A 27,791-nucleotide genomic window follows, 5' to 3' on the forward strand; every position below is an offset into this window, starting at 1 on the left:
CCACAACAGTCCTCTCCCTACTGGTATTCAGAAGCATACACCTTTGATTATGGACCTAGTGCATAGCCTTATCTTCCATGAATATGTCTAAACCTCCAAGAACATTGGCCATGCTGCCTGGGGCTGAGAGCTGGAGTCAAACCACAAGGAGAGCATCACGGTGGCTCTCTCTACTTTAGAGGTTTGAAATGTATTCCTAGAGACACTGCCTTTACATTTTTTTAATGCCCACAATTTAATCCACGCGAGTTACCTCTTCTCTTAAGTTACATGTCCTTCCCCATCAAATACCAGCAAGACAAGTCGATGCCAATTGGTTTAGCCACACATTTTTATTGTATACCATGCAATAGGGTCGGGTTTCCTTAATAATATGACAAATGGGGGAAGGATAATGTTAGACACAAACAACAACAGAAAGATCGTTTTAAGAGGTCCTGAGTAGGAAAGGCACATTATTTACCACTTTTAATTGAATAGTAAGGGGTTGGGGGGCAATGAAAATATATCCACACTGAGTGGAAAACAACACTGGAGGACAAGTCATAAATAGATATTCCATTTGGTGGTTTGGGGAGTTATTCAATTGTCTGTGTTTCCCCAATTAGCTTTATAGCTTGTGCCTTCAACACATGAGTAAGTGAGATGTCTCCATCATCTTTTCTGTTCTCCAGCAGCAAGCCGTAGCAACTGTCTTAGCAAGCTGCAAGGGAGATGCCCTATCACAGAAATAAGCTAGAGTCAAACTGGGGAACCTGTGGCTGGACTCTAACTTCCACCACTCCTGATCATTGGCCTTACCAGCTGGAGGTGATGGCAGTTGAGAGTCCAACAACATCCAGAGAGTCATGGGTTCTCAATCCCTGATCTAGACAGGGAGAGAAGTCGTTTCCACCCCACCACAGTTGCTTCTGCAAATCTCTTGGTGGCAAGGGATGAGTAACTGGAAACTCCAGCTTGGAACTGGCAAGCACTGCTATTCAACATAATATCAAAACACAGAGAACAGAGAAGGGGGTGGACCCAGCAGTAAACCCTTGGTGTTGTAATAAAATACTATCAAAACACATCTCAGGTGGATCAGAGACTGAAATGATCGTTGTAGCACCTTCAGGATGAAGCTGCAGCACTATCAAAATACTGAGCTTGTTTTTAAGGCAGGGTTGGCCGGCCTTGATCTCACTAAGCTCTCTCAAGAAATCAAAAGGAAGGACCCTCCACTGCAGTCATCCTAGGCAGAATCTCTACCTGCGTTGAACAGTGGTATACATGAGCAAGAGATGCAAGTCCGTGTTTCTGACAGCCATAAATGCCTGCCTACACACACACACACACACACACACACACACACAGTGTACAAAAAAAGTAGTGGGACTAGGATTGCATTCACTGCTCGGTTCTTTCCACATGACACCCGACAGCATACCTAGCACGAGCGCTGCATTGAAATGTTGATCTTATCAAGACAACAGGAGAGGGGATTGGCAATCATGATACGGTCAGCATCCACACCAGACATTTCAAGCACTCTTATGCCACTTTTAGCAGCCACGGCTTCCCCAGAGAATCTTCTGAACTCTATGTGACTGTGAAAGCGGCACAAAAGTGCTTTAAAAATATGGTGCGGACGCGACAGTAGTCACAGAACGGTAAGAAACTGGTGGCTTCCTCTGCCCATCTGCTTTAGCTCCGTTCGGCCCTTAAATGGGCAGAGGTCTACCCATTTTCCAACCCAAAAATGTCAGCAGGGGTCGGCAGGGGTGTGCGTCAAAGAGCGGGGGAGAGAGAAAGTTGTCAGGAGAGTGGAAATACATCAGATTTCCCTCCACAAATGCCAGAACTGCTTCTCTGCTGCTTTAAATACAATACAGATAAGCACCAATCAACCTAGCTTTCTGTTGAAAGGAGTAATGTCACCACAGGGACCCATGGTCTTATTTCAGCCCAACCCACCATCTACATTGTTGAAGAACCAAGCCGGGCAAGAGAGGGGGACATTTCAAAGCGATAAAGGCCTGGAACAAACAGAGAAGCCCCTGCGGCCTGCCGTCACCATGGCAGCCTGGCCTAGCCCGCCTTGCTGAGAAAGCTAGAATAGCTCTTAAGTCGAGTATAAGTCTCCACACAAGGACTTCGGAGCAGAGGGACAGGGTTTGGGCAACATGATGGAAAGGGGAAGCCAAAATTGTGTTGAAAAACTAGAGAGAGAAAATGGTATTGCCATTTTCGATCAATGTAACCCACAGGCATGCGGAGATGAGGTTCAAGTGTTGATTACTTCTCCGTCCACACAAACGCTGCTTAGAGCAAGCCAGAGAACAAACCAAGTCCTCCTCTTTTCTTTCTGACAGCTTTCACATGCTTATGTCCAAGGCAGCCAAGCAAATCCTGTGTTTTTTTCTGCACTGTCCGTTTCTGTCAGAAAGTCAGCTGAGGTTTACTTGCCACAGCTTTTTCCTTGGCTCGTCTCCATTTGGGACCCTAAAAAGTGGCTGCTGATCGTGCCTGGCTTTCCTGTTGTTAAAATGCCCAGGATTCGTTTGCCTCGCACAGCTTCCTCTGCCCTGCCATTTCCTTCCTTCCTCCTGCTACCCGTTAAACTCTCAGTCTTGTTATTGCTTCTCCCGTATGAGCGGAATCGTCCGCCACTTGAGGAGGAGAGCTCTGGAAGGGGGCGAGGAAGAAGAATCCCACCAAAACCCAAAATGAAAACAAAACAACAGGCCCTTTCCTTCTCCAATGTGCAGTCAAGTTTTTCAGCCTTCCATCCCAAACGAACCGGATCGCTTAATTACACCTTTCGCCTCTGGGTGGCCACCCAGGTAGGCCGTTCCCTTGTTGTGGGGAACGAAATTCACCATGTACACTTGCTAACTGTCTCACTCAGTCCATATTGCTCACGTCTGCAGAAGCACATCGGAGTGACACAGTTTTCGCGTCTCTAAAGCATTGTGTTTATTGCAGTTAGCACCGAAAACCTGGTTCCTTTCCAAGTCCAACCCCTGCGACAGCCACGGTTTATTTTGCATTGTGAGTTGACATCCCGATGTAGCAAAATGTGCTTAAGGGCCTAAGTGGATGTTTAAAAAAGACTGTCGCCTCTGCAGGGTTGTAGATTTCCAGCTTTTCCCAACCCTGCGTTGGCAAGGAAAGCGGTGCCTGATCTCAGATCATTCTGCTTGATGCTTATTATTTCGGGAGGAAGAACCAAAATTAGGAGGTGACCCCCGCTTGCCCACCCCTCTATTGCCACAACGCTAACGAAGGCCTAGTTTTACACCTGATGGTTTCCTTAAGATAGGAGGCCGATGTAAACAACAAACATCCAGGTGAGACCAGCTATCACAAGAGCCAGGTGGAAGCATTGTTGAGGAGTTGCACGTTTGTCTTTACAAAAATAAGAACTCTTGAGCATGTGCAGGGAGCAGTTCAGGGGTCCCAAGTCAGCCCACAAACAAAAGCTGCACTGGGCCGTCTAGAGAGGCCAGGCTCGCTCATGTCTTAAGGAGTGTAGGCTCTTCAGCCTTCCTGCGTTAAGACTGTAAACGTTCCAGATACTGAGGCAGTGGGTTCTCCTTGATGTATTTCTGAATGTACCAACACGTCAGGTGGGCTTTCAAGTCCTCTTCGACCACAAAATCCAAGGCTGCCTGAAAACACAGGAAAGCGAAAGAACCACCATCAACATCTTGCAACGTCAAGCTCTCATAAGCGCTGTCAAGACCCAAATGTAGCAGCTGAGTTTTCTGCTTTGAATAAGACACTGGCTGTTTGCAGGGTAAGGTTCCAAATTTCTGACTAATTTCTGGCTAAATAGGGTTTGGCTGTCCAGATGTACCACTACAAATGCTTAACAAGCAAGCAACTCCTTTGGAGAAAGAATAAGGTCACATCCATACCCTACACCAGGCATAGGCAAACTCGGCCCTCCAGATGTTTTGGGACTACAACTCCCATCATCCCTGACCACTGGTCCTGCTAGCTAGGGATGATGGGAGTTGTAGTCCCAAGACATCTGGAGGGCCGAGTTTGCCTATGCCTGCCCTACACATTTAAAGCACATGGCTCCCATCCCAAAGAATCCTGGGTACTGTAGTTTACCCCCCTGAGCAGCGGCTCCCACCACCCTTAAACCACAGTTCCCAGGATTCTCTGGGAGAAGCCCTGTGCTTTCAACATATGGTAAGGATGTGACCTTAAAAGTGCAACAAGTAAGCTATATAGATAGAGGTTGCTGGTGCATGTTGAATATGTGGTCCATACAGGTGATGACCTACCGTGCATACTGATTTTCAGTAATGTAAATTACAAGCTGATTTGCCCCATCCTTATTTTTTTTGTCGATGCTCATGACCTTGATTGTCTCAACCAGGGCTGCAATGTTAAATGGATTTATTATTATTATTACAGTGGTATCTCGGGTTACAGACGCTTCAGGTTACAGACTCCACTAACCCAGAAATATTACCTCAGGTTAAGAACTTTGCTTCAGGATGAGAACAGAAATCATGCAGCAGAGGCACCGAGAGGCCCCATTAGCTAAAGTGGTGCTTCAGGATAAGAACAGTTTCAGGTTAAGAACAGACCTCCAGAACGAATTAAGTTCTTAACCCAAGGTACCACTGTATTATTATTATTATTATTATTATTATTATTATTATTATTATTATTATTATTTTAAAAAACTTTAATCAGGAGCACATTTTTAACTGATTCATTCAGACAGCAGATTTTAACATGTTAATGTCAGGAACCTAGGCAAATGCTTTATACTGAGCCAGACCATTAGTCCATCTAGCTGAGGGGTCAGCAAACTTTTTCAGCAGGGGTCCACTGTCCCTCAGACCTTGTGGGAGGCTGGACTATATTTTTGGGGGGAAATGAACGAATTCCTATGCCCCACAAATAACCCAGAGGTGCATTTTAAATACAAGCACGCATTCTACTCATGTAAAAACACGTTGATTCCTGGACAGTCCGCGGGCCGGATTTACAAGGTGATTGGGCAGGATCCGGCCCCCGGGCCTTCGTTTGCCTACCCTTGATCTAGCTCGTTATTGTCTTCACTGACTGGCAAAGGCTCTCCAAGATTTCCGGCAGGGTTGCCCCTCAGCCCTGGAGATGCCAGGGACTGAACCTGGGACCTTCTGCCTGCAAAGCAGATTATGATTATGATTTACTGAATTTGTGTACAGTGGTACCTCGGGTTACATACGCTTCAGGTTACACACTCCACTAAGCCAGAAATAGTGCTCTGGTGGTGCTGTGGCAGCAGGAGGCCCCATTAGCTAAAGTGGTGCTTCAGGTTAAGAACAGTTTCAGATTAAGTACGGACCTCCGGAACGAATTAAGTACTTAACCCGAGGTACCACTGTACTGCAAATCTCAGGGTGATTCACAACATAAAAAAATACAATGTAAAAGCACAAAATAGATGATAAAAACAAGAACATACAAGCAAACCAATAACCCCCCCAAACACCAAATCAACCCTAAAACTGCAGGTTGCAAACATCATCTTGAAAGTGGTATTTCCCCCCCCCAACCAAAAAAAAACCCCATTTCATACCCTGCAAGTGTCCCAGAAAAACTAGGGCATCCCATTTTCTCTTGTGAGAATGGTAGTAAATTTGGAGTTTGATCTCATATGATTTCACGCTGCAATTTCCCCCTGAAAAAAGCGGGGTTTTGGGGGGGCACAAACTCACGCAACACTCAAAAAAGCACAGTCGTGGCTTGCCTCAAAGAATTTTGGGAGCTGTAGTTTGTTAGACTACTCCAGTTTCCCTCCCAGAGTCTTCTAACAGCACCCGTAAGAAACTAAAACTCCCAAAATTCTTTGAGGGAAGACATGACTGTTTAGTATCATAGCATATGATGTGGCCTAAGATCATATAATTGTACCACTGATGTCTTCTAAAGCAATGTCTGTAACAACACATGTGTAAAGTCCGGTCAGCCAAGGAGGGCATATAGGGATGGGGGACAGAATTTTATTCAGGTTACATTTAAAGCCAAATCTATCATAGGTATACTTTCTGAAGCAATCTAAAATACAGTCATCGTTAGAAATCTGCACTTCTTTGAATTTTGCGATGTGGTTCTTCAACCAAACAGTATTTATAAAAATGAATATATTAGGGGAAAGTGTTCATAAGAACATTTTCACACTTTTTTTTTTTAAGGCATTGTATTAGGGAAAATTGCCTGCAAAAACGTGTACATTAGTCAGAACTGCATACAAAAATGTGTTCATCATGATAAATTTGCACTAAAATGATAGTGAATTTTCATGAGGATTAAAAAATATTTATATAGCGCAGATTGAATGTGGAGAATTGAATTCCATATTGGAAAATGAGAAACAGAGAACCAAAACAGAGAGATCCTTCTGTTCCTAGAGGGCAGGCATACAAAAATCCTTTGCATTTACAGCCCACCTGCAAGCAAATGGTCCCAGGGTGGGTTAAAAATATAAATATAACAAATATGCATAATGTACTGTACATTAAAATCATAAAGTAAAAACCACTAATCTTTCAAAAACATACAGTATTTGAAAAGACAATGCTACTAGACCTCAAGGAATTAGGATTGCCCCAACAAAGAGAGCAGCTGCTGTTTTTACCGGGTCTTTCTATGGAATTTAGAAGTTTTTATTGTAAAATATTGTTCTTCTCCTCCCCCTTTTCATTGCTGTTATGCTCTGTGTGTTTTTTTTTAAAAGGTTTTTTAAGATGCTTAGGTGGGACACGGGTGGTGCTGTGGGTTAAACCACAGAGCCTAGGACTTGTCGATCAGAAGGTCGGCGGTTCGAATCCCCGCGACGGGCTGAGCTCCCGTTGCTCGGTCCCTGCTCCTGCCAACCTAGCAGTTCGAAAGCACGTCAAAGTAGATAAATAGGTACTGCTCTGGCAGGAAGGTAAACGGCATTTCTGTGCACTGCTCTGGTTTGCCAGACGCTGCTTAGTCATGCTGGCCACATGACCTGGAAGCTGTACACCGGCTCCCTCGGCCAATAAAGCGAGAAGAGCGCCGCAATCCCAGAGTCGGCCACGACTGGACCTAATGGTCAGGGGTCCCTTTACCTTTAAGATGCTTAGAGCCTTTTTATGTAGCTATGCTTTAGCGTTCTAACTTGCCCTGGGACCTTGCTGTGAAGGGTGGAAAAACGAGTAATAATGATGATAAATGCTGGGAGGATATTATCAAGCTTGTGTATGGGAATTTAAAAACAAACAAAAAAGACAAAAGCAGCTTGACTAAGAAAGTTGCTCAGGGATACACAAAGCCATTGTCTGGATGCTTAAGGAAGCCTCTGAGTGCCACCTCTGATTTGATGTTCGTGAAATAGCTATCTCTTTAAGATGTGGCAGGAATTCCTCCTGGCACAGACTGGGCCCCCCTTATCATGGCCTCATGCAGACAAAGGAAGCTGTAAATTGTCCTCATCTCCCCTATGTCTGTTGCAAAGGGGAGGGAGGGAGGAAGGGTGGGAGCAGGATTACCACTGGAGAGGAAGAAAAGCTGCGCATGCAGGAACAGCAGGACTCCCCTCCCCAACCCCCACAAATCGGTCAGGGGTGGGCAGAAATAAGAAAATCCCTACTGGGAGCTTCATGGATCAAAATTGCAAACCGATGCCACTTTCTTTTCCCTCTTTTTTCCAACACTCAGATTTAATAAGCGCTGCACAGTTCTCCTGGATCATTAGCTAATTTAGCGAACGAATGCTGGAGAAGGGGAGGCAGAAGTGAAGGAGGCTCAAACGCAGCAGATCCAAGAGAATGGAGAGCTCTGGAATCAGGAATGAGCAGCTAAGAGAGAATCAGGAGCTCTGGGATTCCGCTGCATATATATATATGCTTCAGATCGCAGAGAAACAACTGGTGCCTGATTAGATCTCCATGCCGGGCTGCAGTAGTTTTGCCTGGATGAAGCCAACAAGACAAGGGCACTATTAGGAGGTGGTTAATAATGATAAATTATTATTATTATTATTATTATTATTATTATTATTATTATTATTATTATTTATATGCTGCCAATCTGACTGGGTTGCCCCAGACAGCCCGTAGGCTCCCAGTGAAATATTAAAAGCATGATAAAACATCAAACATTAAAAACTTCCCTAAACAGGGCTGCCTTTAGATGTCTTCTAAAAGTTGAACAGTTGTTCTCCTTGACAGCTGCTGGGAGGGCGTTCCACAGGGCACGCGCCACTACTGAGAAGGCCCTCTGCCTGGTTCCCTGTAATCTCACTTCTCGCAGTGAGGGAACTGCCAGAAGGCCCTCAGTGCTGGACTTCAGTGTCCGGGCTGAACGATGGGAGTGGAGATGCTCCTTCAGTTATACAGGGCTGAGGCCGTTTAGGGCTTTCAAGGTCAGCACCAACACTTTGAATTGTGCTTGGAAATGTACTGGGAGCCAATGTAGGTCTTTCAGGACTGGTTGTAATATGGTCCCGGTGATCGTTCCCAGTCACCAGTTTGGCTGCCGCATTCTGGATTAGTTGTAGTTTCTGAGTCAACTTCAAAGGTAGCTGAGATAAGTGGCAATTTACCTTGTTTGGGAGGAAACAAGGGCTGTGAAGGGCATGTCGCCAATCCATGGCCTACAGGGCACAAGCGGCCCTCGGCCAACTTCCATGTGGTCCGAAGACTGCCTCCCCAAATGCTGCCCTCCTCCCTCCTCATCACTGCCCAGCTGATAGTCATTGGAAACATCTCAAGGAAGACCATTGGCACCAATCAGCTGAGGAATAAGGGGAGCTTAACCTCCCCATGTGAAAGGTGTGTGCGAGATTGTGTGTATAAGCTGGTGAGAGGGTGGAGAAGACCAGAGGAGGAGAAGCCCAGCCCTCAAACCACTGTCACATTCAGACCTTGGGGCCAAGAAAGATGCTCTATCCTAAAAACTCATGTTCATCACTTGGATGACGCACTTGGATCCATGTAACAAGAGACGCACTGTAACAAGAGACACAAGTGGCTTCAGTGGCACTCAGAGCCTTTTACAAACTTAGGATCACCTGAGATACCAACCTCTCGGGGTACAGATTACTTGAAGGTCAGCAGTTCATGCTCTGCTAAGCATTCTGTCTGCATTACTGCAGTACTGTTGTACAAGGAGCTAACTTTGAAAATAGTCTAGAAATGTCCTCTTCTACAGAATCTAGCAGGAATTCTGTATGAATCAGAATCGGGCATTACGAACGTATTATGCTGGCCCCCTCTAGCTTTCACTGTCTTCTGATTTGTTTCCAGACCCATATTAAAGTTAGATTGCTTTCAACCAAGTTCTAGGTAGAAAGGGTACCCAGCAGGGAAATTTGTCAGTTTCGGTTTCGCTCCATTTCTCATTTTTCCAATCGTAAGTTCATTTCCATACTAATTTGTGATTCTTTTTTAAAAAAGAAAAGGCCTCACAAAAATTCACCAGCCTTTTAGTTCTAATGTAACCGAATGCAGACATTTTTCTTCTGCAAAACACATTTCCTTACATAATGCATTTTTGTATGTTATTTTCAGCAATATGTGCATGTTCTACTCTACCATGTGTCTTTTTGTACACATTACTTGAGCTGGAGAACAGCACTGCAAAATTCAGAATTCCAAAGGGTGAATTACTTAGACTCACCTTTAAATGTGAACTGAAACAAATTTCTCTCAATACAGTCGTACCTTGGGAGTTGAACGGAATCTGTTCCGGAAGTCCATTCTACTTCCAAAATGTTGAAAAACCAAATCATGGCTAAGCCCCATCAGATGTTCGGCTTCCAAAAATAGTTTGCAAACCGAACAGTTACTTCCAGGTTTGCGACATTCGGGAATAAAAACATTTTGGAACTAAGCTGTTCGAAAACCAAGGTACAACTATGTTTCTGTATCACTTGATTCCCCTCCCCTCTTTCTAACAAAAGATCCTTATGAAAATTCACCAACCTTTTGGTAAGAATTTTTTCTTATATACAGAGTTTGGTGTGCAATTTTGCCAAACATACATATTTTTGCAAAAAGAAAGTTTCCCAATATAATGCATTTCTGGATGTTAAGTTTCATCGATATAGGCATTTTCATGGACATTTTACCTGTTTGTGTGTGCGCGCGCATGTGTGTGTGGTAGAGAAAGTTTAAGTTATAATATCCAAAACCATAAATAAAATGAAATGAAAAAATTGTTCGTATTTATTGGCTGGAGTATTGCACTGCAAAATTGGAAGAAACAGAGATTTCGAGGGTTGGGGTTTTGTGCCTGTATTGTTTTGCAAAGTCTGAATTAGGTAGGTTTGCCTTTAAATGCAAGCTAAATAAAATTTTGCCCCTATCCCTAGAAAGGTGGTAGACTATGCGCTGCCAGCACGGTGCATTCATGCAAATGCAATTCCCTACCAGCCTGCTGCAGACAAGCAGGGCAAGCAATAAAATAAACAACAAACCATTTAAACTGCAATCTGACAGGCAGAAATGTGGCAGATAAAGGTTCTCCGACCAGCTTTTTCACCTCCTCACATTTGTCAACATCAGGCTACCAGTGAACAGAGAGGAGCCAGTCAACAGACGGGGGCAGCCTCTTTTCCATCCATCCCTGGGGAGAACATCTCTTGTTCTCACGCTGAAGATGAAGAGAGGACATCAGGAAGGGAGAGCACGTCACATCTGCTGCCTGCCAACCCTCGTTATGGAAATGAGGCAAATCACAGGCAATCAAATATGCAAAAACGAGCCTTCTCCATCTCCACGCCTTGCCCACCCTGGTGCTACTACTCCCAAAGAGACCAGGTTCCACTTCTGGAAAACAGGAGGGCTAAAAATAGCAGGCAAGCGTCGAGAGAAGCAGGGCTTAAAGAGGGGACAGAGGAGGAGGCAGCAGTGCAGAAGCATAACACGAACATTCGTCAGGGTTTATTAGAGCAGGCTTTAATTGGGCATATGGCTTTCTCCTGTCCCCCCCACCCCCCACCCTCCAAGCTCGGCATTCAATCGAACCTTCCCTTGCCGTATTTTGGTTCCCCTCCAACCTGCTCCCCAGATAACAGCGAAGTCCTTGCACATTTTCCACCTGGCTTGAGCACACAAAGCTGCCTTCTTGCCCAGGAGCGAGGGGAAACCCCAGGCCCCAGGGGAGGGGCAAATATGGCCCCTCTAAGCCTCTCTGCCTGGCCCTCAGGACTCTCCTCAAGCCCCAATCCTTCACACAACCACACTCCACACCCTCCTTTAGCATTTTTACCTAGCTGGAATGTGTCCTTCAACTCTGATAATGCCTCTTGCTTACGAGGAGAGAGATAGAGTATGTGAAGAACGAAGACTACTGTACAGAATAAATTTGTATAAATTGCTCCACCCACTTTTGCCCCTGGCCCCGCCCACCCCTGGCATGTGCTCCCCTCCCCCACAAAGGTTCCGCAGAAGAGAATGTGGTGCTCAAGCTGAAAAACGGTTCCCCACCCTGGTTATAGGGACGGAGAACCTTTGACCTGTGAGCTAAATTTGACCTGGCCTAGATGCCAATTTGGCCTGCAAGCGTGTTTTCCCCAAATCACATCCACCTGATGAAGCCTTCCCCAGCCCATTACAGTGGTAGCTCAGGTTAAGAACTTAATTCGTTCTGGAGGTCCGTTCTTAACCTGAAACTGTTCTTAACCTGAGGTACCACTTTAGCTAATGGGGCCTCCCGCTGCCGCTGCACCACCACCACCACACGATTTCTGTTCTCATCCTGAAGCAAAGTTCTTAACCCGAGGTACTACAGTGGTACCTGTACCGTTCGCATCCTGAAGTAAACATAACACATGTCTGCGGGTCATGTTTCGCCGCTTCCTCGCATGCGAGTGATGGAATTTTGAGTGTCTGCGCATGCGGCGAAACCCGGAAATAACGCGCTCCGTTACTTCCAGGTTGGCGCAGAGTGCAACCTGAAAATACTTACCTTGAAGCTACTTTAACCTGAGGTATGACTGTATTTTTGGGTTAGCAGAGTCTGTAACCTGAAGTGTCTGTAACCTGAGGTACCACTGTATAGAGAACCAGATTATTAGGCCTAGCTAACTATTGTCTATACAGACAGATAACAATTCTCCAGGGTCTGAGAAAGGAAGCCTACCCGGAGATACCACCACAGGGATTGATCCTGGGATCTTCTGTGAGCATAAGTCACACCAGAGTTGCAAGGGTGGGGGGAGCCACACCTCAAGAGGTAGCTCGCCCCCTGCCCCCCAGACCCCAAATATTTTCGTCATTCATGAATAGTAAGATGTGGGTCAGAGCTCTCTACCTAAAACGTTGACCTTTCTGTACCTTTTCCCACCACCAATTCTCCAAGTCAAAGCATGCGTCCGACCCCCGAATTACGCTGTCTCCCCACCTATCCTGTCACTATGCCAGATCTCCAGATCTGGCCGAGGAAACCTCTAGTTCAGGCTTCCTCAATCTTGGCCCTCCAGATGTTTTTGGCCTACAACTCCCATGATCCCTAGCTAGCAGGACCAGTGGTCAGGGATGATGGGATTTGTAGTCTTAAAATATCTGGGGGGCCAAGGTTGAGGAAGCCTGCTCTAGTGCTTTTCTGAATAATTTCAAACCCAGAATTAAGTTTGCCAGTAGGAGAAGCCACTGACACACACACACAAGTACTCAGGGTGGTCGCAAGTCCTGTTTTACAGAGGATGGTCTTCTGTTTGAAGGTACAGTTGAGTCGCAGCCGACGTGCATTTCTCATGCACAATTTCAACCACACATGCTCGGCTGCAGCTTCATTCCAGCCTTTTTCTTCTGCCTGCATCTCTCTCTCTCTCTGCTCCTCCCTTCTACCTTCATCTGTCTCTGCTGACGTCCCTCTTCCTGATCTCTGCCAGGAGGGGAGGCAGCAGAGACAATGGGCGGCTTCCCCACAAGGCCTCCTCCCCTTGCCAGGCAGCCATGGGAAAAGTAATTTTGGCTATGCGCGATTTTCCCGTGTGCACACCACACTTGGAACCAAATCCCTGTGTATCCTGCAATACAACTGTATCTTTAACATCAGTGGTAGTTTAGTCCAAGTACAAACTAAAGAACCCCCCAAAAGGCTGGCCCACCCAAAGCTGCATACTCACCTGATAGCACAGTCTTCCCCAAAGCTTTCCCTAAATTATGACAATTTATTTCCAAACTTGCATCTCTTATAGGGATGGCAAGCCTGTAGCCCTCCAGATGCTGTAGAACTACAGTTTCCACCATCCCCGACCACTGGCTAGGCTATCTGAGGCTGATGGGAGTTGTAGTCTATCAATATCTGGATGGCTGCAGGTTCCTCGCCACAAACTCTGGATTGTACCCAATGCTAGTCCTACTTGGAGTTAGACCTATCAAAATTAATCAGTGAGCCCAGTATACCTGAAGGAACGTCTCCACCCGCATGGTTCAGCCTGTACGCTGAGGTCCAGCTCCGAGGGCCTTCTGGTGGTTCCCTCCCTGCGAGAAGTGAGGTTGCAGGGAACCAGGCAGAGGGCCTTCTTGGTAGTGGCGCCCGCCCTCTGGAATGCCCTCCCATCAGATGTCAAGGAAATAAACAACACCTGAAGGCATCTGAAGGCAGCCCCGTTTAGGGAATGTTTTTGATGTGTGATGTTTTATAGTGTTTTTAATATTCTGTTGGGAGCCGCCCAGAGTGGCTGGGCAAACCCAGCCAGATGGGCGGGGTATAAATAAATTATTATTATTATTATTATTATTATTATTATTATTATTAGGGAACTGACATCAGAGCGAGAGGCGGAGGCAGGGCTCCAGAGCGATGCTGGAGAGGGGACCAGCTGGGGGGAAGGAATTCAGCGTAACACCAGTAGAGAAGAGAGGGAGATGGAGGAATTGGCCACAGGGCTCCGAGACCCTTCACCAGAAGCTAGTGAAGAGAGCGCTGGCACGCCCCAGCCTTCCCCTTACTTGCGCAGACGAGTTCCGCGCAGGGAACATAGGCGGAGACTTGGTGTCAAACAGCTTTTATGCTGGAAAAGATTCAAGAAACGCCCACTGACAGATTCTGCAAGTGACTAGCAGGTCACGGAGGGCGAGCTGTGAGCCTAAGCATGGTTGGGCAAGCAATCAAACTAAACCGAAGGCAATTTACGCACAAGTAACCCCCTTACAACCATTACAATAATAATAATTATTATTATTATTATTATTAACAGGTTCACTTGTTTCTATGGGTCTTCTCTAAGTATAACTTATTGTGGGATGCAAGTTTTATGCAAATATGTGTATCCTTTTGGGAAGGAGCTGCAAGTAGAAGCACCATATGCAACCCGTACCTTTGCCAGATGTTTGGCTATTCCTCTCCCTCTGTAGGCATCTGGTACTTCCGTGTGTTGCAGGTCCACTATCCTTTTCCCCACGTACTCGTACAACAGGACTGCTTTGTCATGACAACCTGCGGGAGAAAAGATGGCATACACACACTTACAAGAAATATGGAACAAAACCAAGAACCAAAATCTTCTGGACTTGTTGTTGTTATTATTATTTTAAATTTATACCCCGCCCTTCCTCCCCAAAGGAGCCCAGGGTAGTAAAGAACAATGGATAAAACAACAGTAGAAATAGATGTTAAAGAACTTTACAACAATTCCAACACAGGTGGAGGCTGGGAAAGATCTCAACTTCAATGCCTTGTTGCAAGAGGAAGGTCTTTGGTAGGCCCCAAAAGGACAACAGAGGTAGTACCTGTCTAATATTCCAAAAGGGCAAGTGCCACCACACTACAATACGAAACGATAATCTTTATTGTCATTGTTCCATACAGAACAATGAAATTGAAAATCTACATCAGACATTCAGAAACCAACAAGCCTTCTATTCCAGCTATCCCAGCCTGGTTAACCCCCTAAAAACTCTGATACCCCATAATTAAATACAGTATACTCACATAGAGACTACCTTACACTGCGTTTAAAACCAAAATCGCATTTGGGTAGAAACTGTTTCTCAGGGCGGCTAGTCCTAGTCTTTATAACCCTGTACCTTCTTCCAGAAGGCAGAAGCTGAAAGAGATCATTTCCGAGAAGCGCACCATCTCTGCAGCTTTCTTATGACACCTGGAAGCATAGATTTGATCCAAGGTAGGGAGAGTGCACCCAATTATTCTCTCCGCAGTCTTTACAACCCTGGACAACATTGTTTTTTCCCTGACCTTGCAGCTCCCAAACCACACACACAAACCATAAGTTAATACACTCTCAACTAAACACTAAAGGCTCTATTCCTACATTGTACGGGATGGACCTCCACAGGGTGCCTATATAGCTCAGTTGGTTAGAGCGTGGTGCTGATAATGCCAAGGCTGCAGGTTCGATCCCCGTATGGAACAGCCACGTATTCCTGCCTTGCAGGGGGTTGGACGAGGTCAGAGCTTTCCAAACTGTGTGACACGTTAGTGTGTTTGGCTGCAGCGTGTAGATGTGTTGCACAAACGCTCCTCCCAGGGCTGGAAAGGGGTCCATTTAGCCTCCGGTTTGTTAGTGAAATTTAATTACTGTGTCGTGAAATGATGCATGTCTATAAAGTGTGTCACCAACATGAAAAGTTGGGAAAGCTCTGGACTAAGATGACCCTCAGGGTCCTTTCCAACTCCACAATTCTACGATTGCATCTTTCCTTCTTCCATTATCTTAGGGTCAGTATTACAGAGTACTAAACGCTATTTATACAACACTTCAGTACATTCATATTACATTACTACCACTATATTTTCTCAATAATTCTCTAAGGCAGGAGAATTGTATTACCCATTAGCAAAGAATCAGTCTTCATAATGGACAGAGAATAGACTGCAGGTGGGGGGAGCTTGAATATTTTAACAATCCCGGGGGGGGGGCTGCTGATTAGTATTTATGGAAAACAAGGATGGGAAACCCATACCTCTCCAGTTGTTGTTCAACTACAACTCCCATCAGCACTAACTATTGGGCATGCTGGCAAGGGGTGATGAGGGTTGAAGCTGAACATCTGGAGAGAGGGAGAAAGAGGGCAGTGTTCTGGTCCGAGTGTTGGACTGTTGTTGTTAGCCTCTGTTTTGAGGGGCAATGGAGTGCAGGGGCATAGTGCGGGGGGCCAGGACCCCAGGCACACAATTTGGAGGGGTGCAAACCCACACAGCGATTCCTGTCTTGCCCTGCCTGCTGCCAGGGGTCTCTGGGCCCAGAGCTGGCCCCATTTGCAGCATCCCTGGCCCCCTCGCTAAATGGCTGCCCAGCTAGCGCTCGCTCACTCCTCGCTCAGACAGTGAGCGGACGCAGACGAAGGTGGGCAAGGGGTGACCCCAGTGTAGCCCGATCTGGCATTCCTCTCCATGGGCATTGGGAAGATTCACCCACCAAGGGCCATGTTGGCCAGCCAGGCTCCCCCCTATGTGGATGGACAAGCAGCATAGCACAGGCCTGCTTGGCTCTGGGGACAAGGGCTGGGCCAGTGCAACGGGGTCCATTCACCCTCCGGGGCTGTACATACCCCGGGCACCAGCAAACGCCGCTACGCCACTGAGGTTAGCAGCACTTCTCTGGGGCGCAAGACTGGGTAGTGTGCATGGTAATGTCTTGGGCTGCCCAGACAAAGAGACTCCCCCCTCTCACAGCTTCGCTGGATTGATTTTGCTGTCTCTCCTTCTGCTAAAAACTTTCTCCGCAACCCACCTGCTTAGTTGTTAAGTACACATGTTCCAAAGGCATTTTTCACTTCCTGCATTAGCCACCATGTGTAGCTTAAGCTCTTGAGCCGGAAAGGCAAGGCAAAATTCCTTTTAAAAATATATTTTTAAAAAATAAGAAGGCCAACATCAAGCAACTTATAAGCATGTTTGAACAAAGCTGCTTTCTGTCTTAACTGGGGCAGGCTCCCACAAGTAGGTCTGCTGTCTCAAGTGGGGAGGGTGCTTTCGCACTCAGGTCTTACTGCACACTTCACATAGGCAACTGGTTGGCCACTGTGAAAACGGAGTGCTCTTCTAACACTATTGTAGAAAAAGACAACAGATTTCCAAGATTCCTGCATTGCAAGGAGTTGGGCTATATGACCCTTCCAACTCTACTATGATTCTACATCCTAAGCCTGCTGTCTGCAGATAGGAAGCCACTGAGTCAGGCCATTCACTTATCCAGCTCAGTAATGTCCAGACCAGATGCAGGGAACATCTGGCCCTCTGGGTATTGCTAAACTACAAGTCCCATCATCCCTGGCCATGCTCGGCGAGGCAACATCTGGAGGGCCAAAAGGTTCCACTCACCTGGTCTAAATTGAGCAGCTGTGGCTCTCTAAGAGCTACAATTCTCAGAGCTTCTTGGGAACAGAAGAAGAAGAAGAAGAAGAGGAGGAGGAGGAGGAGGAGGAGTAGTTTGGATTTGATATCCCGCTATATCACTACCCTAAGGAGTCTCAAAGCGGCTAACATTCTCCTTTCCCTTCCTCCCCCACAACAAACACTCTGTGAGGTGAGTGGGGCTGAGAGACTTCAAAGAAGTGTGACTGGCCCAAGGTCACCCAGCAGCTGCATGTGGAGGAGCGGAGACGCAAACCCAGTTCACCAGATTACAAGACTACCGCTCTTAACCACTACACCACACTGGTGGAATTGATTGCAACCCCCTCTGGGAACCGTAGCTCTGTGAGAGGAATAGGAGTTTCCTTTCAACTCTCAGCACCCCTTGCAAGCCGCAGCTCCCAGGATGCTTCTGGGGGGAAGCTATGACTGTTCAAAGTGGTAGGACACAGTTTCAGATTCATAGCGCAGATGGGGCCGAGTTTTCTTTCAGCTGGCGCAAAAGACCGCAGAGATTGTGCGGTTTAAATTTCACGCACAGGACGCATGAGGCAGGGTAAGGACTGACTAAACTCCAATTAAAAAGGAAAGAAAGGTTTGCATTGACTCATAATCTTGTAGGCATGGGAGCATGTCAGGCCAGAGGGGAGGGGTTGCAGGGCTCTGTGCGCAGACTGCATGCGCTCCCGCATACAGCTGTCAATCATCCCAGGCAGAATAAAAAGCCCCCAATTCATACATGCTCTGAATAGCACCCAGGCACAGCTTTGAGTCTTGGGAAGATACTGGGCAGGAGGGGGGGTCCTTGGGAGGTGGAAGAGGCTGGTACAACCCCAAACAAGGGATGACGGAAGTCAGCTAGGCCTTTTCCAGCCTCAACAGGCCAAGTGTGTCAGACACATAATTCAGCTCAGTGTCGCCAGGCTGAAACCACTGCAATGACGAAGGAGCTGCCACATGGCAAAGTTTCTTTGGGGACACGGCATTTCCAAATATCGTTTCCGTGGGTTAGCTAAGCTCTGCTGTGCTTTAGGAATCTGCGCTCACGGCGAATCAATATGGAAGAGGCAAGAGCTGGAGCTCAGGGCCAAAGGTCGCAGGTTTAAACCCCAGCGCCTCTCGGTAGGGCTAGGGAAGTCTCCCTGTCTGAAATCCCGCAGAGCCACTGCCAGGCAGTGCAGACCAATGGTCTGACCAGTGCTTTTCCCCAAGAAAAATACAGTCGTACCTCGGGTTAAATGTGCTTCAGGTTGAGCGTTTTCAAGTTACGCTCCGCGGTGACCCGGAAGTAGCGGAGTGCGTTACTTCTGGGTTTCGCCGCTCGCGCATGCACAGACACTCAAAATGACATCACGTGCATGCGCAGAAGCAGTGAATCGCGACCCGCGCAGTCACGGGTTGCGTTCTACTCAGGATGCGAACGGGGCTCCGGAACGGATCCTGTTCGCATCCAGAGGTACCACTGAAAGTTTCAGAGAACTCACCATGAAGTTGTTACAGAAAGTCGCAAGATGACTCGGGCCAGCCCTGAACAGATGCTGGTTTGGCAACAGCAGCATTTGCTGCCTACAGCAAGCTGGCTGGGGGGGGGGTTGCCCCTAGTTCTGGTGCAGGGCAAATAAATGCTCCCCCACCTCCTTCGTTCTTAGAATCCGGCAGATGGCTAGGGCAGTTTGGAAGGGCCCTTGTGCAAATGCCTGCACATGATAAGCAAAATATAGGAGCCTCTCCACTGGTCTGGCCCAGCCAGTCCCCTCACCCCCTAGTCAGGGTCCGAAATAGCTAGTGTGGATGGGAAACATGGAGGTAAGAGTTCAACTGCATGTGATTGTGCGCAAAGGAACATGCACAAAAATGCACATGGGGAAAGTTGGATCTGTGCAACCCACGCACGCACTAACACTCTGGTGTGTACATACCGCCCCTTCCTGTCTCTCACACTTTTTAAACAGGCAAACGAGGTAATGCAGATAAGGAGACTCCTTCTTGGCCTTCAGACTAGGCAACAGGAAACGGCCATGAATGCTGTTTGAACAAGCGCCCACAGAAAGAGAAAGAGAAAGAAAGGGAGAGAGACAGAGAGGCCAGGCAGGTTGCAGAATTAAAAGGAACAGTTTGTTCCGAGAGCGCCGCTGCTTTCTTGTGATTCAGGACAAAACTCTTGTTTACAAGGGGGTTGTTTTCCCTCAAACTCGAGCAACTGGCATGTTACTAGAGAGAAAGAGAGCGCCAAACAGACCACAGAGAGAGGGCTTAAGCCACAGGAGTGCCAGAGAACTCGCTTGGCAAACAGGCCAGCTCATGTTTGACAATGCAAAGCTTCTTCCTCTTTGGGATTCACCTTCAATTCAAATCAGAGAAGGCAAACTGGGCAGGGCAAATTAAAACAGCAACAGCAATTATTGCACGTAAGTGAGAAAAGTTACTGGGAAGGCTTTTGTTTTCGGTGCCAAGAATTAAATGCGTTCACATCTTCTGGGGAAGTTTGGAAGAGGCCACAATGACAAAGCAAACACAAAGAATCATGGGGCTGAAACGTTGCAGGTTTCCTATTAAAATCTGCAAGCTCTATCTATCACTTTCCTTAATTTTAGACATATTATTTCACACACACCCAATAGTCTTCTAAAACACACTCACAAAGGAGACCAGCAAAAAAGGTAAATGGGGGACGTCCTCTCTAGCCCCCCTGAAATACAAGCAGCATGTTATCCATACCCTTCAACATTTCTCTGATGAAAATAGGACATCCTATTCCATAATAATAATAATAATAATTTATAATTTATACCCTGCACCCATGTGACTGGGTTGCCCCAGCCACTCTGCACAGCTTTCAACATATATAAAAACACAATAAAACATTAAACATCAAGAAACTTCCCTATAGAGGGCCATCTTCAGATGTCTTCTAAAGGCTGTATAGTTACTTTTCTCCTTGGCTCGGAGGGTGGGGGTCACACATAGCTCCGTACCCCACAACATTTGTCCAACGAAAATAGGGACACCCTTAGGAAAGGTGGGACATTCTGGGATCACTACAGAATCTGGGACAACTTCTGTAAATCTGGGACTGTCCCTGGAAAATAGGGACACTTGGAGGGTCTCTAATAGCATTTTAAAGGGCCATTGCTTCCCCCTGAAGAATTCTGGGAGGTGTAGTTTGTTAAGGGTGCTGAGAGTTGTTAGCCAACCCCTGTTCCCTTCACGGAGCTACAACTCCCAGAGCTTCCTGTGAAGAGGGATTGATAGTTAAACCACTCTAGGAATTGTAGCTCCGGAAGGGAATGAGGTCTCTTAGATACTTCTCCCATCACCTGGAGTGCAGTTAGCTCAGTTGGTTAGAGTACAGTGCTGATAACGCCATGGTCGTGGGTTCAATCCCCATCCGGGCCACCTGCATATTCCTGCAAGGGGTTGGACAACTCTATAATTCTATGATCTCCTGCCACAGACATGCTTGCTGGGGCTGATGGGAAGTGTAGTTCGGCAACATCTGGAGGGCAAAAGGTTGCCCATACCTGACACATGGAGCAAATGGTAAGAGCCGTGAAGCATTATCATTATCACTATTCTTTCTTAAATTTGTATACCGCCTTCCCTCTGAAGATCACAGGGCAGTTCACAACATAAAAATACAAAATGAGAAAACAAAATACAGTGGTACCTCGGGTTAAGAACTTAATTCGTTCTGGAGGTCTGTTCTTAACCTGAAGCACCACTTTAGCTAATGGGGCCTCCTGCTGCCACTGTGCCGCTGCTGCATGATTTCTGTTCTCATCCTGAAGCAAAGTTCTTAACCCGAGGTACTATTTCTGGGTTAGCGGAGTCTGTAACCTGAAGCGTATCTAACCTGAAGCGTCTGTAACCCGAGGTACCACTGTATACATAATCAAACAATAACAAACACATTTAAAAGGCCATCGAATGTTAATCAACGAAAGGCCTGGTTATAGATAAATGTTTTCGCCTGGTGGCTGAAGATATGTAATGAAGGCACGGGGCGAGCCTCCCTAAGGAGCATTCCACAAGCAGGGAGCCACCACAAAAAGGCCTGTTCTTGTGTTGTTGGCTTCTGTGGAGGAGGCACACAAAAAAGAGCCTCAGATGATCAAGTAGTGGAGTGGACCGACTTGCAGGTTGGGGTGATGTGAACACTCCCGCCCCCCGCCCCTGTAAATAAAAAGAAGCAGAAGCTCATCACGGGGAAAGGTTCTGTTTTGTTTGTTACCCAGTTGCACGGAGAGGTGGTTTTTTTTAAATGTAGGTGAGCATCAAAAGTGTAATTAACACACACACACACACACACACACACAAGCTCACTTGACATAGTCCAGCCAATTCTATCTTCTCAGAACTACCACCAACTGATTCTGCTGCTGGTGCAGGCAAAGTCTCACATAGATAAGGCGGTAGATATGAATCTGGATGGAAGGAGGAAACTCTCACAATGGCATATATCCCCAGAAAAATGTTTCCTAAAACTACAAAGCTTGCCTATCAGGAAAAAGGCTAAGCTAGAGGGATTCCCCGCGACGGGGTGAGCTCCCATTGCTCGGTCCCAGCTCCTGCCAACCTAGCAGTTCGAAAGCACGTCAAAGTGCAAGTAGATAAATAGGTACCGCTCCGGCGGGAAGGTAAACGGCATTTCCGTGCGCTGCTCTGGTTTGCCAGAAGCGGCTTCGTCATGCTGGCCACATGACCCGGAAGCTGTACGCCGGCTCCCTCAGCCAGTAAAGCGAGATGAGCACCGCAACCCCAAAGTCGGCCACGACTAGACCTAATGGTCAGGGGTCCCTTTACCTTTACTTTAGAGAGATTCCTACCTTCTCCCCGCAAACTACTGTTCAGCTGTGTTGTGGACTGGGAGTGCAGCTCCAATACTTTTTTTTTCAGGGCAGCAGCAATTATGACCACTTGTAGCGTTCTGGCAAGGGAAGGCAGCGATAATGAGGCTTTCAAGTTTGTGATGGGTTAGCACAGAGCAGCCTATTATTGGCTGGGGGCTGATGCAGCTCAAAAGACTTGGAAGGCACCAACCAAGCTGGGGAAGGCTGGCAATGGAGAAAGTCAGAGAATGAAAGTCCCACTTCATAACAGGGTTTAAAGCCTAGAACTTCTTTCCAAGATCATTTGCATTTCCAAGTAAACACTAAAGGTTGCATTTTGGCTGGTGACGATCATTTGGTAAAGCTTAGCATGCTTACAAGCTGAACCTCTGCAGTCGCCACTGACTTCAGTGGACTTTACTCTTATGCATGGGTTATTGCAGTCATGCTGATCCCTACAGTTCCCAGGTTACAATGGGGATAGTGGCTTTGTTTGGATGCAGTACTAAACCGGGGTCGATCTACAGTGAGCTCTGGGTTTGTCTTTCCTCCCTCTCCTCTTCTGATGTAACTGCAAAGAGGCAACCTTAAGCTTCCACTTCCATTTCAGATTAAGTGCAGTTTAGTGTGTCGTACAAACCCTGAACGGTAGACTGTTGAAAGAAGGCGGTTTAAGCCATAGTTTGTGAAAGTGGCTTGTTTCAACTAACTACAGTCAAGATTAATCAAGTTTAGGGATCAGTGACATACTAAACTGCAGTTCATCTGAAGTGGAAATGAAAAGTTTCTGATCATTTTCTTGTAGTAGTGTCAGAGGAGAAGTAGGCAAGCCAAGGTTTAGCATTACATCTGATCATTATAGCAAGTCTAGGGTGCAGGTGTCTGCCCTCACTGCAAGGCCAGTAAATTGGTTCTATAGCTAGCTATAGCTTTGTACCCTCTTCCAATTACTCTTCCAAACTAGCTTACTTCACAGGGCTCTACCACTACTTTGAGCTCTTGGGCTGAAAGGAAATATAATTCTTTTAAAAGGTGACAAGAGTCCAACAATAGAACATACTATTCCCTAAAAGGAACCACTTGTTCAGTGAAACCTGAATATTTAAAATGCACCATGATCTCCTGTATAGGAGATGCAGCTGTTCCTTTGGCCATCATGTGGCAGAGAGTTCCACATTTCATTCAGGTGCTTGGTGGAAAATGTTATTGAAACCAGCTGCAAGCTTATTCAACAGTGTTCCCTAGACACCCTACCTTCATTGTAAAGAGTGAACACTAACATCTGTTCCTCGCTCATTCCCCCCCCCCCCAACTCTCCACCCTTGTATAAATATTTCCCTATCATGTTCCGCACACCCTTACGAGATCTCTTTTCGGAGCTAAAGAAAATTAAAGCCTACTGCAACAATACCTTTTCACTCACACAACTTTTTAAAAACAACAAGAGCAACTGAACTGATTTACGGCTCGGCAGATTTCCTACGGGAATCCATCAGTATGAAACTATTTTAACCATGTGCTATTTAAAGAGACTGTTTGGCTTCACTGTTTTCTTTGCAGCCCTTCAGTCGTCCCAGCAATATTCATTTGATGGTTTACTTTCACCCATTGTTAGGCCTGAAAAAACAGCATGTGGTGGTACTTAGCGAAAAACAAAATCTCTGTGTTACTATTCTTAGTAGCTTATGAACAATGTCTCCTATTGGGTATATCATTTTTGAAATTGTTTACCCGTTTTAATATAACCTGCAATTTGACTAGGAGCAAGCGCTTAGATTCTTTTTTCCTTAACCCAAAAATGGTGGTTATTAGCTTAAAAATAAAAGCAGAAGAGGAAAAATGGAACATATCTTGATATATTTAGAAAAGACAAGCATTTTCATTGAGAGAAAGTTCTCCATGCAATGCAGTATATATTCCAGCTGAGGTTAACAGAAATAGCCACCTGCCTGGTCGCCTGCAGCGAGCAAGAATCTGTTGCAGGAGATTCTCCTATACAAACAGGAGAAGAGATTTTCTGTGTTCCTTTCAGGTCATTTGTGGGTCATAAACGACTATCAGAGGCACATCTCTGACTGGGCAGGGTGTTAAGTTTTATGTATTAATCAGCAAGACACTTTTATCCACTCTTATAACTTGACACAGAACCATCTTGAAATCAAATGGTACTCTGAGGAGATACTTCATCATTTTCGACTCCCCACCCCTTAATATTTAATGGACTTGTTTTTTTGCATTGCTCACATAACCCATCTGCTGAATGGGCAATGGTGTTGTACCTTTCCGCGCAACTTTTCAAAATAGCATTGATAATATCTAACACCAGCATATTGCTGAAGATGCAAGTCAATGCAACAGGCTTTGGGAGCAAATATGCATTCCTTTATGTTGTTGATCCATTAAACAGACAGGAGCCTACATAACAGCCCTGCAGGATCAGGCCAAAGGCATTTCTAGTCTAGTGTCCTGTTTATACAGACGCCCATAACAAGCCTGAATGCAACAGCAGTTCTCATGAAAACAAGGGAAACTGCTTTATGCAGAGTCAGAATATTGGCTCATTTAAGCTCGGTGTTTTCTGTTCTGACTGGAAGCTTCTTTCCAAGGTTTATGGCAGGGGGGGTCTCCCAGCCCAAGTCTGGTACCCTTGCCTTGCTCGTTGCCTACCCCTTAAATCCAGGGTCTCCAGATGGTTTTGGACTACAATTCCCATCATCCCTCACTGCTGGCCCTGCTAGCTAGGGATGGTGGGAGTTGTAGTCCAAAAACAGCTGGAGACCTACGTTTGGGGAACCCTGTGTAATCTATCCCTTCAGTGGTCAAGCAGGAAAGCTATGAAGCATGCTTAAGCCATTTGAGAATCCCAGCATGGACCTCGCAAAAAAATGTTAAAAGGGTCTCAGTCTCTCTCTCACGCGCACACACACCCACACCCCCCAGCTTCATTCTTTTCACACGGTTTACCCTTAGTAATATTGCAGTCATGGACCAGGGCAGTGCTTTGTTTCAGCTGGAGCACAGTTCCAGCACCTTTCAGGTGGGCGTCATTATGGACTGGCACCACTAACAAACTACAGTTTCCAGGACTCTTTGAGGGAAGTCATATGCTGTACATGAATGGTTTGTGAGCAGCCCCAGACTTGGGAAGGGTTTGTGTTAGTGTTACCATTTGCCACTTCGCTTCAGATGGCAACATGCCCTGAACTAGCCTTAGGCCTCAGCCGTGATGCTAGAAAACAAGGGGATGCCCTCTGCATATGGTCATGGGTGGTGCTGTTTTTACAACATGTGTTTTAGGACGCTCAAGCCACACCACAGAAAACAGGACTGCAGCCGTAGCCAATCTCTGACAACCACAGCAAATTACTCGAAAGCAACTCCCTTTGGAAAGTCTGCAGGGTATAAGTTATGCATAGGATCAGGCCCCACATGCTGTTAAGATGCAGCTTAAAATCTAAGTACTGTTCCCTGCAGCAAAAATAAGTAGGGAACCGGATTTATAAAAGTAATCTTGCCCATCACATGATTTACTCAAAATTAGCAGATTGAGAGAAAAGGGAGGGGGAGAAGGCGGCAGCAATCAAACTAAAAATTAAGCAAGTTTGTACCACGGAGCGGGGCGGAAGGGGGAGGGCGTGGGGGCTTCTGGTATCAACCTCCACAGCTTATTTAAAAATAGATCCTGCGAGGACAGGTGTTCCCCTACCAACCAGAGAGTAACCAAGACAGCAGTAGCAGCAGCAGCTTACGGGGAGCAAAAGAGCGCAGCTCACACAGGGGAAGAAGGCAGGCGGGGGGGGGGGGGAGAGAGAGAAAGAGAAGAGAAAGCAAGAATAAAATTTCTGGGTCGTCCCTTCTCCTTCCCACAATCACCCTGTATCCAGTTGCTAAGAGGTTGACACCATAACTAATCTGTTGCATAACCAGCCTCACACTGCAGCAATAGTTTTTTTAAAAAATAAAAAAGATAAGGGGGGGGGGGTAAAAGAAAGAGAGAGAAACTAATATTAAAAAAATAAGCCTCGCAAGAACAAAAACCACAGAGATTTGCTTTGAATTCTCCAAAGAGAATTGCGGGGAAGGCTTTTTTCCCCTTTTTGCAAGCGCATCCATCGCCTCCCTACATTCCAAACAAAAGATTGCGCGGGGGTGGGGAGGGGTATTTTTGGGGGGTGGGGGACACACACAGCAAATCCGACAGGGCCAAATAAAAGGAGGGAGGGGAGCCATGCACGAGCCAACCCCCACCCCACCCACCCCACCCCAAGCTCCCCTTGTCTGCCCCTTCTTCTTCCGCCACCTCCACCTGGTCTCGCCTTTACCGTTCAGCCTGACGGTGAACTGTCTCCTCTTGCGGTCGTGCTCCACCTGGATCGGGCAGCCGGGCTCCAGGATGCTGAGCTGCCCTGCCTGGGCCATGGTGGCGCGGGCACAGCAGGCCGACCCGGGCGCGGGCTGGCTGGCTGGCTGGCTGGCTGCCTCCTCCCTCCGGCGCCCCGCTTCGGCGTGCTCTTCGTGGGCTCGGTTCTTTTGTGAGCGCGCGGGGGGCGATCTGCGAAAGGGCCGCCCCTGCTGCTGCTGCTGCTGCTCCCTTGCCTTCTCTGCCCCCCTCCCTCCCCGCGCGCTCCTGCCAAACCAGCCAGATGTGTCCAAAAGAAAGAAAGAAAGAAAGGAAAAGGGGAAATGTTCGGCGGGGAGCAATTAATAGTTAGGCAGGATCTGCTGCTGCTGCCGCCCCCTCCACCGCTTGTTCTGCGTCTTCCTCCCCCTTCACCGCCTCCCCCCCCCAGCCAACTTCAGCGGAGAAAGAGTGCAGGGCAGTGACCAGGGAGAGACATCATAATCTCCTGCTGAAACTGACACACAGCAGCAACAACAAAAAAATAAAAACCACACAAAAAAAGCCAGGAAATCAGCTGTGGACTCACGTGCCAGCTGGCCGTCCAATGGGTGCTCGGCCTTTTTTGTTTTGATACATTCCATTCGACTCTTAAAGGGACCGCGGCCCCTTGTTCAGCGGGGCGCGCGCCCCCCCTCCAGATCTTCTCCGTGGTCGTCTCGTGTTTGTGTGTGTTTATGTTTAAAGGGGATGAGTTCTCCCTGTCTGCAACTACAGTGGTACCTTGGTTCTCTGTTCCGGAAGTCCGTTCCAAAACCAAAGTGTTCCCAAACCAAGGCGTGCTTTCCCATAGAAAGTAATGCAAAATGGATTAATCCGTTCCGGACTTTTAAAAGCAACTCCTAAAACAACAATTTTAACATGAATTTTACTATCTAATGAGACCATTGATCCATAAAATGAAAGCGATAAACAATGTGTTGCAGTCACACAATTGGTAGCTGAACTGGGTTCCATACAGTCACAAAAACAAAACAAAAAGAACCGCATAAACAGAAATACAGTGGTACCTCGGGTTAAGAACTTAATTTGTTCTAGAGGTCTGTTCTTAACCTGAAATTGTTCTTAACCTGAGGTACCACTTTAGCTAATGGGGCCTCCAGCTGCCGCCATGCAATTTCTGTTCTCATCCTGAAGCAAAGCTCTTAACCTGAGGTACTATTTCTGGGTTAGCGGAGTCTGTAACCTGAAGTGTCTGTAACCCGAGGTACCACTGTAAATAGCAAAAAATAGACAGACCTCAGTGTAACACTCAAATTGGAAGCGTAACACTC

The 27,791-nt window shown here is 46.7% G+C and overlaps 1 protein-coding gene across 2 annotated transcripts; it reads right to left on the bottom strand.

Moving 5' to 3' along the window:
* Positions 1-313: 313 nt before the first annotated feature.
* LOC309329335 (protein NATD1) lies at positions 314-27,020 on the bottom strand. 2 transcript variants are annotated; one of them, XM_081840149.1, is made up of 3 exons: positions 26,441-27,020; positions 14,291-14,409; positions 314-3,650 (listed from the first exon to the last, which is right to left on the bottom strand). In XM_081840149.1, the coding sequence occupies exons 1-3, from the start codon at positions 26,535-26,537 to the stop codon at positions 3,534-3,536; spliced, it is 333 nt and encodes a 110-aa protein (XP_081696275.1). In that variant the 5' UTR covers positions 26,538-27,020; the 3' UTR covers positions 314-3,533. The 2 variants fall into 2 exon arrangements, with proteins under 2 accessions (XP_081696275.1, XP_081696274.1); XM_081840148.1 differs by lacking the exon at positions 26,441-27,020 and adding an exon at positions 15,000-16,129.
* Positions 27,021-27,791: the final 771 nt, after the last annotated feature.

The sequence above is a fragment of the Podarcis erhardii genome (genome assembly GCF_964252035.2).
Source record: "Podarcis erhardii genome assembly, chromosome: 14".
Taxonomy (NCBI): Eukaryota; Metazoa; Chordata; class Lepidosauria; order Squamata; family Lacertidae; genus Podarcis; species Podarcis erhardii.